This window comes from Triturus cristatus, chromosome 4_1 (genome assembly GCF_964204655.1).
Source record: "Triturus cristatus chromosome 4_1, aTriCri1.1, whole genome shotgun sequence".
In the NCBI taxonomy this organism is placed as follows: domain Eukaryota; kingdom Metazoa; phylum Chordata; class Amphibia; order Caudata; family Salamandridae; genus Triturus; species Triturus cristatus.
The window spans coordinates 414402878-414414994 of NC_140585.1; the positions used below are offsets into that span (position 1 = coordinate 414402878).

A 12117-nucleotide genomic window follows, 5' to 3' on the forward strand; every position below is an offset into this window, starting at 1 on the left:
CCATCTGGGTGCAATCAAGAGGAGACGACAGCCCTCCAACTTCACCTTGCGTATGACTCTCGGTATTAGAGGTATCGGGGGAAAAGCGTAAGCGCAAATCACTGACCATCGCATGGACAGGGCATTCCCCCTTGACCCCTGTTGAGGGTATCTGCTGGCATAAAAGCGGCATTTTTTGTTTTCTTCTGTTGCGAACAAATCCAGTGTTGATGTGCCCCAAGCTCTGAATACTCCGAGCACTTGAGCCTGCTCTAGCTCCCATTCGTGGTAATCTGATTGGGATCTGCTGAGCATGTCCGCTAATGTATTGCAGAGACCTCTGACATGTTCTGCTCTGAGGGTTATGTTGTGGCGTGTGACCCATTCCCACAACTCCTGAGCCTCTGTGGATAGAGTTGCTGATCTTGTCCCTCCTTGCTTGTTCACGTAAAACATGCGGGTGGTATTGTCGGTCCGAACCAGAACCGAAGAACCTGCTATCCTTGGAAGGAAAGCTTGCAGAGACAAGAAAATTGCTCGCACTTCCAGGCTGTTGATGTGCTTGTTCTTGTACTCTGGAGACCATTTCCCCTGTATCTGTAAATCTTGGAGATGACCTCCCCATCGTTCCATAGAAGAATCCGTAGTGAGGACAAAGTCTGGAACCTTCTGTATGAAAGTGAGCCCTTCTGCTAAGTTGGGTATGTGGGACCACCAACGTAGAGCGCTCTTTATGCCTGGAGTGACTCTGAGGATGTAGTCGAAGGAACCAACAGCCTGCTGCCACTGAAGGTGTAACTCCTCTTGCAGGGGTCGCGTCCGAAGTCGTGCCAAAGGGCCGAGGTGTATTGCAGAAGAGCACATCCCCAGGAGCGACGCGAACATCCGGACAGAAACTGACTTGCTTTTGGAAATCAGGATTGCCAACTTTTGAAGACGAACCTGCCGTTCGTGAGATAAGAATGCTTTGCAGCGGACGGTATCTAGCAGGGCTCCCAGAAAAAGCAGGACCTGCCTTGGGTGCAACTGAGATTTGCTCCTGTTCACAGTAAGCCCCAGAGAGTGGAACAGATGAAGAGATGTTGTCACAGCAGTCTTGACTGAGCTTTCCGAAGGGCCATTTAGTAACCAATCGTCCAAATACGGGAAGATTTGGATTCCCTGGGATCGTAACGCTTCCGCCACAGGAGCTAGGCACTTCGTAAAGATCCTTGGGGCAGATTTTAGCCCGAACGGGAGCACTTTGAACTGATAATTGGCGCCAGCCACGGTGAAGCAAAGATACTTGCGATGCTTCGGATGTATTGGGATGTGAAAGTAAGCGTCTTCCATATCCAAAGAAGCTAGAAAATCTCCCTCGTTGAGACAACCTAGAATTTGCCAGTGTGACCATGCGAAATCCCTGCTTCTTGAGGAATTTGTTCAGGTTGCGAAGGTCTAAGATTGGACGCCACTCCCCTGATTTCTTCTTGATGAGAAAAAAGCGGGAATAGAAATCCGTCCCTTTTTGAAGTGTGGGAACCTTCTCGATTGCATTCTTGAGGAGCATCGTTAAAGCTTCTTTGAATAGTAAGGGAAGACGAGGTGGAGGGGGTCCCTCGGGTGGTGTGTTGGGTGGCTTGGTGACAAACTCTAAGGTATGACCGTTGTGTACCAGCTCCAGAACCCATTGGTCCGACGTAATCTCCTGCCACTTGTTCACAAAAGTTGAAATTTTCGCACCCACAGGGAGGGGAAAAGGAGTGGAAGGCGCCCTGCAGAAATCATTTCTTCCTTGTGGTGTCTCGTCCTTGATTCTGCGACCTTTTTCGTCCGCCTTGACTAGAGAAACCAGATGTGTTGGTTTGTCTGTACGAGGACGGATACGATTGTCTTTACTGAGGCTGGTACCTATTCTGTTGGGTTTGATACCCTCCTCTGGATGAAAACCCACGGCCTCTTGCTCCTCTGAAAGTACAGCGTTTGTACTGCAAAGAGTCCAAGGATCTTGCGGTATCGTTATCAGTCTTTATCGCCTGGAGGGCGTCATCTATATGCTTTCCAAACAACGACTCGCCATCATAGGCCATATCCAATATCTTTGTTTGGACCTCTGGTCTGAAGGTGGTGGCCCTAAGCCAACCCTGGCGTCTGAGCACGGCTGCACCAGCCAGCTGGCGGAAATTAGTATTGACAATATCCAAAGCGCAGTCGATCGTCTCGGACGCTGCACGCTCACCCTCCAACAAAACCTTCCGAGCATCTTGTCTGTTGTCCTCCGGAATGAGCTCAATAAAGCTTGCCATTTCTGACCACATCTGGCGGTCATAACGCCCTATTAACGCTAGCGAGTTGGCTGCTCTGATGGATGCAGCTGCCATTGTGGAAAATTTCTTGCCAATTAAATCCAGGCGTCGCCCCTCCCTATCCGGCGGTGTAGTAATAGGTGCTGCCGGATTCTTAGATTTTTGTTGGGCTGCCTGTGAGATTACCGAATCTGGCCGAGGATGGCCAATGAGACAGGAAGGACTATTGGCCGGAGCACGGTTTTTGTCTATCCGCGGAAGCACCGCTGGCACCGATGCAGGATTTTTTATAATTTTTACTCCTTCCTTCCAAATGTAGTCAATGATTGGGATAGCTCTGGTGACCTTCCTTGACTCCTCCTTAAAATCATGGAGAAAACAGTCAGACTGTTCAATGGTAACCGGCAAGTGGATCCTGGCTGCGGCCCGCTGCATAAGATTATGAAACCCCCTATATCCTCTGGGGGCAAATCAGATGGTAGAGGGGTGGGTGGCGAAGGCATAGGGATTATATATGAATCCCAAGGATCTGCTGGATCTGGTAATTCACCCTCTTCGACTTCTTCCTCAGAGGTTGAATCTTGAGCTTGACGCGGATCCTGTGGAGGATCAGGATGTTGAGGTGTTGGGACTGGATCCTCAGGCACAGGCAAAGGGTCCGGAAGCGACGCAGTTAGCGGAACCTGCGGAATGACTGGCTGCGGTGGAAAACGCTGTCTATAATCTGCAAGCATGGCTTGCAGGTCTTGAATCAGAGTTGAAGGCAAATGTGACATCTCGCTCTGACGAGGTTGTTTATAGTAAGGTTTATGATGAGGGACGATAATGTCCTCTTGATAGTAATGTTCTTGATAATTGTCCTCTTCCTCATCATCATCATCATCGTCATCTTGACATTTGATGCGCAGTTCAGAAGGATGGCTAGCAATTCCAAAGGGTCCTTCGCCGTCATCCTCAGTCATCATCCTCACCCTGCACATATGTTTCCAGTGGATGTGAGGGAGGAAGCGGTGATCTATCGCTACAGTCGTGCCTCTGAAAAGTTTTTAATTGAAAACTGCTGGTGGAAATAGGAGTGGAATGAGAGGGCGCCATTGTAGATGTCGTAGACGGAACAGGCAAATCTCCTGACATCGTCGTCGATGGGCTGTCAGTGGATACTTTTGATGTCAACAGGCTTTTCGGGGCCTTCGTCGACAGGCTCGACGTAGACAGGCTCTTCGCTGGCAGAATCGTCGTCGACGGGACCTTCGATGACGAGATCTTAGTCGACACTTCTCTCTTCGACGTCTAAGGCCTCGTCGACGGAATCGTAGTCTACATGGTTTTCGACGCGGACTTAGTCGACTACTTCGTCGACGGGCTTTTTTGACAGGATAGTAATCCTCGTCGACAGAATAGGAGAGGTAATGGATATCGTCGAGATGGTTTCCGTCAATGAAGGAGTAGAAGAAGTGACAAATAGTCAACGGAGAGAAAGCCAGAGGCCTTGAAAGGCTTTAACTCACAGTTTTTGAGTCCTTGACAGCAGAATCCTGAGGAGAGTGCGCTGATTCAGAGGAAATGATTGAACTCCTCTGAACAGAAGTAGAATGGGAAGATTTATGGAGTTTCTTCCCTTCACTGGAAGAGCTGTCATGCGATCTAGCGCTCTTGCTAGAAGTTGAGGCTCTGTCATCCTCCTCAGCCGAAGAGGATTTAAGCCACAATAGCACTCTCGCCTCCCTATCCCTAAGAGTCTTGGTAGGGAAGGTGCGGCAAATTTAGCAATCTTTTGCCTCATGTTTGGGGTAGAGGCAGTAGATGCAATCCAAATGTTGATCATCAACATGGACTCTCTTCCTGGCGCTGGTTCTGCAGGACTTTAACAAGGCCTTCTTATAAGACATGCTGAAGAAGGTTGAAAACTTGAGTGGCACTCAGGGAGACTCCCTTCCACACGACGTGCGGGAAAATCTGAGGAGAAATGGCTCTGCTGAGAGGGTTCTAAAAGGGTGCTGGTGTCTGATTGGTTGTTACCAAATTCTTGGTTCTTTTGCATAATGAGGTAGATAGGCTAAGATCTAGGCTTTAGGCCTTTTCTTTGGGCCTACTACTACTACTAACACTTTTGGCACTACTTTTTATTTACCGGGGACTCCCGCCTCGGCGACGGGGAATAATTCAGGCATGTGAATCTATGAAAGATACCCCAATACTGGATAATTAATTCTACCCAATAGTTACACCATATACTGCCTTTCTCAGCTCCTTGTGTCCAGACCACTTTAATTAAGTTCTCCCAATTCACTGCCAAGTCCTATGAGCTGGATGTGGGGTTCACATCACCCGTGGTGTAAATTATTTAGCTTCTTTCAAAGCCAATTTTTCACATTTCCTCAGAAATCACCACTGACTTTATTGTTCCTGGCTGCTTTTCAATGAGTGACAATCTGACTTGTGCACAAAGGATGGGCGATAATCTGACAAGTGCCTTTCTTTTCATGTACCTCTGATGAAGTCTACATTTTTGCAAGCAAACCCACTGACAAGGACTCAGATGTATTTTTTTAAACACATTCAAGGAATCCTGCTTCATATTCATAGCCTGATGCCCTTTTCAGGGTCAGTATGATCCTCCTTGATGGTCTCCTCCCCAAGCTCAAGCCCTACATCCCATCTCCTTTGCTACTATGGGTTCTCATTTGGAGGCCTGGTAAAGAGGTGGCTCAAAACATGAATTTGCAATTAGAGCATATAACATTTCTGATGACGGACTTCAGTGTTAAATCTCGCCGATATGTGGGATTCATGGGAGACACTGCTACAGAATCAGGAGTCAGCCTCGAATGGAAGCATGCTACAATCCTACTCATCAAGGTTAAATTATGCAGGAGGGTCGATCTTCTCTCACACCCTCTATTGCAGAGTCTTCTGATTCTTCTCGATATACCATACCTCTAGAGGAGACTCGGGTGAAGACCATTTGGGTATGTGGCAACCTTTTAACGTCTTTGGGAGTCTTGTTGCATCAAAATGCAAACGATGTGTGGCAATTACCCTAATCATGCTCCCTTACTAGACAAAAAGTACAGCCCAAGGAAAGGTATTGCACGATGGTCAGAATATAACAGGCACTTTCGCCATACTCCGATCAACAGCCCTCCAAAATCCCAGAGTGATTCTCAGACTACTTCACATAAGTCAAACAGCGAAAAAGTATTTGGAATCAGTGGTCGATAATCTTTCTGTGGATAGTGATCACTGGTTGCATTTCAAGCAGTCTGTGACTAGCTTCATCAAAACAAGTCAGAAAGCAATAACAGAAAAATATTATCTAGGGAAGTGTGTATAGACTTGTGCCATGTGGTTTGCAGGGATGCTCACCAGTCATACATAATGCCCAGGAAACAGATCCCCCAAAAATTCACAACTTGCAATGGTCTGCATTTAACACTAGATGGCAGGAGAGTATGCAGCACCAACGTATTCCACTAACATTATGGTAGCAAATGTTTCGTACCGACCCAATGTAGGAAACTGGCTCTATATACATTACACCAAAATGAGGTATATTGTGTATAGAGTCCAGATGACCCCAGAGGTAGGCAGAGGTTAAAGTTAGATAGAACCTTACTCCCTATTTGTGGTAGAGTGGTCGAGCAGTAAGGCAGTATCAGAGGAGTGTTAAGCATTTGATGTACACACAGTCAGCAAATGAATTCACACACTCAATAACTAAACTCTAGGCCAATTTTTTTGTATAAAAAATATACCGTTTTATTTTAGAACCAAGCAAGCCTGGCACAGGTAAGCATAACATACTTTGCAATAATAAGTTGCTGATTGTAGTACAGTTTGAAAATGCAATAAAAATTGTACTTTGTTTTACAGGGAATGCAGTAGGTTGAAACACTTAGCAAATACAGTACATTGAAATCAATAGGCTTTTTCAGTAAATTACAGGTAAGTTACTTTATACGTTACTTTTCTAACTCAGTGCTGGGTACCTGGATTCAAAAGATTCAGCACTGGGACATTTCCTGGAAACAGGTAAGTAAATAAGTTTTGGTTATTTGTGCAATTTTTAAAGAATACGTTTAGATTTCAAAACTCCACACTTACAAACTTTCTGGGAGAAAATTGTCAATGTTATCCTATGGAGGAAAAACAAGTTATCTGTTTGCAGGTAAGTAATCAACTGTTGGGGTGAAGGTTCTGGAGTTCGACTCAAGGGTCCCCCAGGGTCAGTGATGCACTGCTGTTACACCCTCAGCAGCACTAGGGCGGACGGCTGCAAAGTGTGGAGGCCCAATGTTTTCCTATTGAGGATAGGGGGGTCTCTGGTTGGTGGCTGCTGGCAAGCAGGCCACTGGGTTGTGGGAGCAAAGTTCCTAGGGTTTAGGTCAGGGCGAATCGGAACACAAAGTAGCACAAAAGGTGCACCCTCAGTGGCACTGGGGTGACTGGGTGCAGAGTGCTGTTTCGAGGTCGGGTGCCCCGTTTTCAATGGAGCACCTCCGGTTTGCAAAAGCACTGCAGGCAGAGTGACAAAGGACTTCTGGGTGCGATCACCACTTTGAGAGGTAAGTTGGGAAGTTAAGGGTTGGTTAGGCACCGTTGGTTTGGGCACACAAGGCCGTGGGGCGTCATGTGCAGGGGTGCCTTTTGGGGTCAGATCTTCATACCAGCTCCGGGTCACGTTTAGAGGGGCCTTCTGGATTTCGACTGCAGGCGTCAGCTGGCGGCTTGAGGCAGTTCAGGGGTCGCCGGATCTCGGGTTAGGATCGCAGGGGTGACCTCCTCGTGGTGTTTTTCCACTCGAGCTCAGGCCAGGTTCTGCGGGTGCAGAGTGGGCTGGATTTGCGGTATCCAGCCAGAGCCACAAGCTGCAGTTTGAACAAGTCCGGTGTTCACAGGAGAAGCAGTCTTGGAAGTGAAGGCAGGCAGGTTTGAGGTTGCTGGCTGCAGGACACACTGGGATTTCGCAGGAGCAGGTTCGAGGGGAGACAGGCCTGTAGGGCTGGGGTCAAGTCAGTGGGGGTCGTCCTCTTGTTAGTTGGCTGCACGGCTGTTCGGTCCTTTTCTTCTTGTTGTTGGACTAGATCTGAGGAAGCAAGGTTCAGGGTGCCCCCTAAATACTAGATTATGGGGCGTTACAGGTAGGTAAAGGGAAGGGACCAATGGGTCCCTTACCTGGGGTGGGCACATCCCCTATTCTGTCACTCTCCAGTGGGAGGGGGGCAGGAGCCTGTCCCTGGTTGGCTGGGTCCCCCCTATCCTCAAGATGGCGGGGACTATGTTGTGCTTCACCTCGCCTCCCCCACCAGAGGGGTGGATTTGGGAGAGGTTGGCACACCTTGTTTATCCCGCCGGTTCTCCCGCCCAAAGTAGGGGGTAGAACCAGTAGGGACCAGTTGCTGAAAGCAGCAAATGGTCTGGGGAAGCTCACAAAGGTGGCAGGCCTTTGAAGCTTCTCCTTCGTGAACCCTGCCCATCCTGGGGGAGGAGGCCTGGCACCTCGTCCCAGGATGTGCATTGTTTCAGGCCCACGAGAGCAGCAAGTTCTCGACGCAGGGGTCCAGAAACACGTCTGGTGTTGGCAGCCTAAGCAGCCACTCAGTCAAGACACTAGAAGTTGGGTTAGTTTTCAGGGGGCATCTATGAGATGCCCTCTGTGCGCATTGTTCATTAAATCCAACACTGGCATCCGTGTGGGTTTACTTTGCCGAGACGTTCGATACCAAACTTCCCAGTTTTTTTTAGTGTAGCCATTATGGTGCTGTGGAGTTCGCAATGACAAACTTCCAGCACCATATACTCTAAATGGCAACACTGCACTTACAATGCCCAAGAATGGACTTAGGCACTGGGCTCATGCCCTTGTGCCCTCACCACTGGTATAGTGCAACCAGCTGGAGGGGTGGCTGATGTAAGCCAGGGCAGTGGTTCGTGGGCATGGCACACAGGGATGTGTGCCATGTCGTCTTTTCACTTTGTTCTGCACCAAGACATGCTGCCTGAAAAGGCAGTGTGTGTGAGAAAAGGTGCAGGGCCTCGAAGGGTGGCACAATAAGTGCTGCAGCCCTTAGGGGCCTTCCCTGGTCACAGTGCCCTGGTTACCTGTGGTACCATGTACCAGGGGCCCACCTGCGCCAGGGATGCCAATTGGGTTCGTTTTGGGGAAGGAAGACAGGCCCTGGGAACCTGATTGGCAGGGACCCAGGGCACACAAAGAAAAAGTGCATCAGTAGTCTGGCAAAAAGTGGGGTGGTTACTGCAACAGATACCCACCTCCCTACACCCAATAATTGTGAATACATAAACTTCAGAGAGAATAATAAAAAGCAAAGCCAAGATCCAGCAATATCAGGGAAGTTATACAGGCCCCTGGTGCGCAGGTGGTGAGCCCATCCCTTCAGCGCCCCCCATTAACCCAAAAGTCAATACATTTCTGAGATATGAGAGACTTGGGAGCACATGATCACATTCTTCAATGGGGGCCCAAATCATTCTGCATTACGTCACTGAGCAATGCACTCCATAGTTTCACTAATTTGAAATTGCTTTAGCAGAGTTTCTACACCATTGTTGCTAGCAGGTGAATCCTATATGAGGAGCTGAACAAGAGTCAGAACTTCAATTTGATAATGACCTGCAATAAGGCAGCAGCATTCTGATGTCTTCCTGTAAAAAGGCTCAGCTGCACTCGGAGGAGAAGGGACTCCAGAAGTTGAAAAGAGAGATGCTCTGATTTCTTACTGCTCTCGGATGCTTTCAAAAGGAACTGCAACATTCTTCCGCAAACATAGTCTTTCCCATCAAAAGAGTTCTCCAAGTTCAGAAACTGTAAGCAAACAAGACAAAGCTAACATTATTTTCTCAATACTGAAAACGGATTCAAACTATATATCAATTAAAAGAACAATCCATGAAAGAGTTGTCCTTTAACATTGTTAGCACCTGAATGTTTCTATATAGGCTTTAGTGACATAAAAAGATGACATGAGAAAGTGAGCTATACATGCAACTTATAGTTTAAAATGCCGATGAAAAATGAGAAATTATTTAACTATTACCTATTGTAAAATATTAAGTTGCCATCACATTTACGTGCTCTATTCGCTATTTGCTTGCTTGACATCAAGGTCTGCCCTAACAGGACTGCCCATTAACAGTGTAAAGCACTGCAATTCACCAAGAACAGCTCCCTCTTAGGACCAGACTCAAAAGAAGTCGACTTCATACACAGTAACTGCTTCAACAGCAGTGTCATATCTCGTCATGTAGCATCTTTAGAAAAAAAGGCTTGATATAAACAGTCAAAGTCAATGCCTTTCGTGGCCACCTAAGAGCACATTGAACAGACTAGGAACAACATCAAGACCGGTCTCAAACTCAAGATGAAAATGACTAGAGAAAACTCCATTAAGTCCTCAAGGCCAAAAAGATTTAAGCAAAGTAAAACCTTGGATGTGGATCAGACATACGAGGAGGAGTTGGACATATCCATGCCGCTCGTGCAATTTCAACCTACCTGCTATTGAGCAAAGAGAATTTGACAAATATATAAATGTATCAGTTCACTTAAAGACAAATAAATGGGAATGTTTGATGTGATCCCGCTTGCAGAGATTTAGGCTTGCTCAGTTTAACGGATTATCTCGCCGATTTATCTTGTGGAGACCACTGTAAATGTTGCAGTAATCGTGGACTGAGACTCTTCTTTGCTTCACTCGATGGGTTTAAAAAAGTTGTAGAATCTTCAGAACTGGAAAGTTGGAAACAGACATCTTTAACTACAGCATCGAGTCCCCGAAATCAAAACAAATTAGCAACAGAATGCAGAGTGAAGCTTCTAACATCTTACCGACCAGACATGGTAAGACTTTAAAAGCTATCAGCTTGCCCCTCTTAGGTGCAGATGGTGTAAAAGTCTTACTGAAATTCATCAAAGGAATACATTTTCGGTTAGAAATCTGGGAGGCTGCACCTTTCTGGTACTGCCTATTTATGATGGATCAATATGTGAATGGTTTGCAAAATGGGCGGGGGCGGGGGCTGGTAACGGCAGACTGAAATCACTCAAATAAAATCCACCTCAGATAAAATGGAAGCAAGAGGCAAGAAGATCAGTTGAAAAAAAAAAATCTTAAATGATCTGGTCAGACTGACCAAAATGTCTGCCTTCAATGGGCGCTAAGAAATAAAAAAAGGATGTTTGGAGAGTGACCTCCATATACGCCATGCACTTGATAAATGGTAAAAAAAAACAACAAAAAAAAAATCACTTTTATTTATGCATTATTTATTTAAATGAGCGTAATACTCTGCCAGCGTATAGGTGTAGGTTGCTCATCAAATAAGAATGGCTTTGAGCGGAGAGTGGTTATACACAGCTAGGGATACGAAAAACATTTTTTTTTATGCAAAACATAAAATACTTGTTGCTCCAGATAATTTAGATTAAAGATAATTCTTTCATTTTGCAGGGAAAATCAAGTTAGATTTAACCATTGGCATGATTTTTCTTTTCTTAGCAAAAAGGTAAACACAAAGTGCCAGCTCTAGGAAACTGGGACTTGGATTAGGAATCCACTGCACCTTTAAAAGGAGGACAGTAACTAGAGCAAGTCAGGTGGCATACAGTCTTGACAAAGTTGAACAGTACACACAAAATAGGGGCAGCACTAATATGTAATGCTAGACCTTTTTCACGGCCAGCAAGCATGAACAATCCAAAAGTCGAAAACAGGGAAAGGATGTACCAGTGCAAAGCTGGCGAATATTCAACATAACAATCAATTAAAGATTCTTTGTAGAGGGGTGTGGCCAGCGAGGTAGGACACGCTGTTGGCTCCTCTGCTGCGCAGACCAGCTTAAGCTGTAATTATCAGAGCCCTAGAGCGCAATGCAACTGTCAGAGAAGCTTCAGAGGATTCCGTGACCATGGGGCACACCATTTGTGAAGCACAGGCTGATCACAGGGACACCTAGATTGGTCTCTGTGAGAAAGGGTATCAGGACACTCCATTGGCTGCCCGTCAGGCAACGAATTCAGTTTAAAGCACTGTGCGTTGTTTTTAAGGCACTCAGTGGAATTGGTCCTGATTTTCTGAAAAGTGCCTTTCAGTGGTATGTTCCTGGAAGAGCCTGCGCTCGGCTCAGGCTAATCTGGTTACCCTCCCCCGCTTTAACAAAACTAACTGGGGAGGTAGGAGTTTCTGCCATTGCGCTGCTAAGGCTTGGAATGGTCTGCCTCCTAAACTCAGGAAGTTCACGGAGCTTCTTTCTTTTAGCAAAGAATTAAAAACATGGCTATTTAACTAAACCTCCTTATCAGCATTATCACAGACCAATCTCAGGTGGATAGCTTACAGCGCCAGGACACCTCTGGGTAACAGAGCGCTATACAAGTCTTTTTAACATAACTTAACACTGACCTCGAACACCTACTAGCCACGGCGCAGCGATCCATGCGGCAGACACATAAGATAGTGGCCACCACCGTCTGAGCCCTGCAGCCTACAGGGACCCGCGCTCTCTATCCTGCCGCCTGCTCTCTTGTTCGAGGCCAGGATGGTATACCCGGATACACTGCGGAGGATAGACTACATCGATGGGCGCTTCCCACAACCATGGGAATTTTTGCTTGAGGAGTTACCACCGACACCTGTGTTCCTGCGCCTTCGCCACAGGTCCCCATCCTTGCAGCAGTAACCAGTGCAGATGGCATGGAGGAGAGCAGAGAGACCCGGGAGGGTCATTGAGGTATGAGTATAACCCTACGGAGACCGCTACAGCCCGAGAAATACGCAGCAGTTGTGGGACCTCAGGAACATGCAGCTATCAAACTCTTCCCGCTGTGGGCCTT

General features: G+C 46.9%; 1 protein-coding gene across 1 annotated transcript in view; it reads right to left on the reverse strand.

Annotated features, from left to right (window-relative positions):
• ZFC3H1 (zinc finger C3H1-type containing) overlaps positions 1–12117 on the reverse strand; it is an 844920-nt gene that overhangs the window by 292625 nt on the left and 540178 nt on the right. Inside the window, exon 23 of the mRNA XM_085652529.1 lies at positions 8899–9090. Within this exon, the coding sequence (XP_085508655.1) occupies positions 8899–9090 (192 nt within the window). The remainder of the gene's footprint in view (positions 1–8898; positions 9091–12117) is intronic.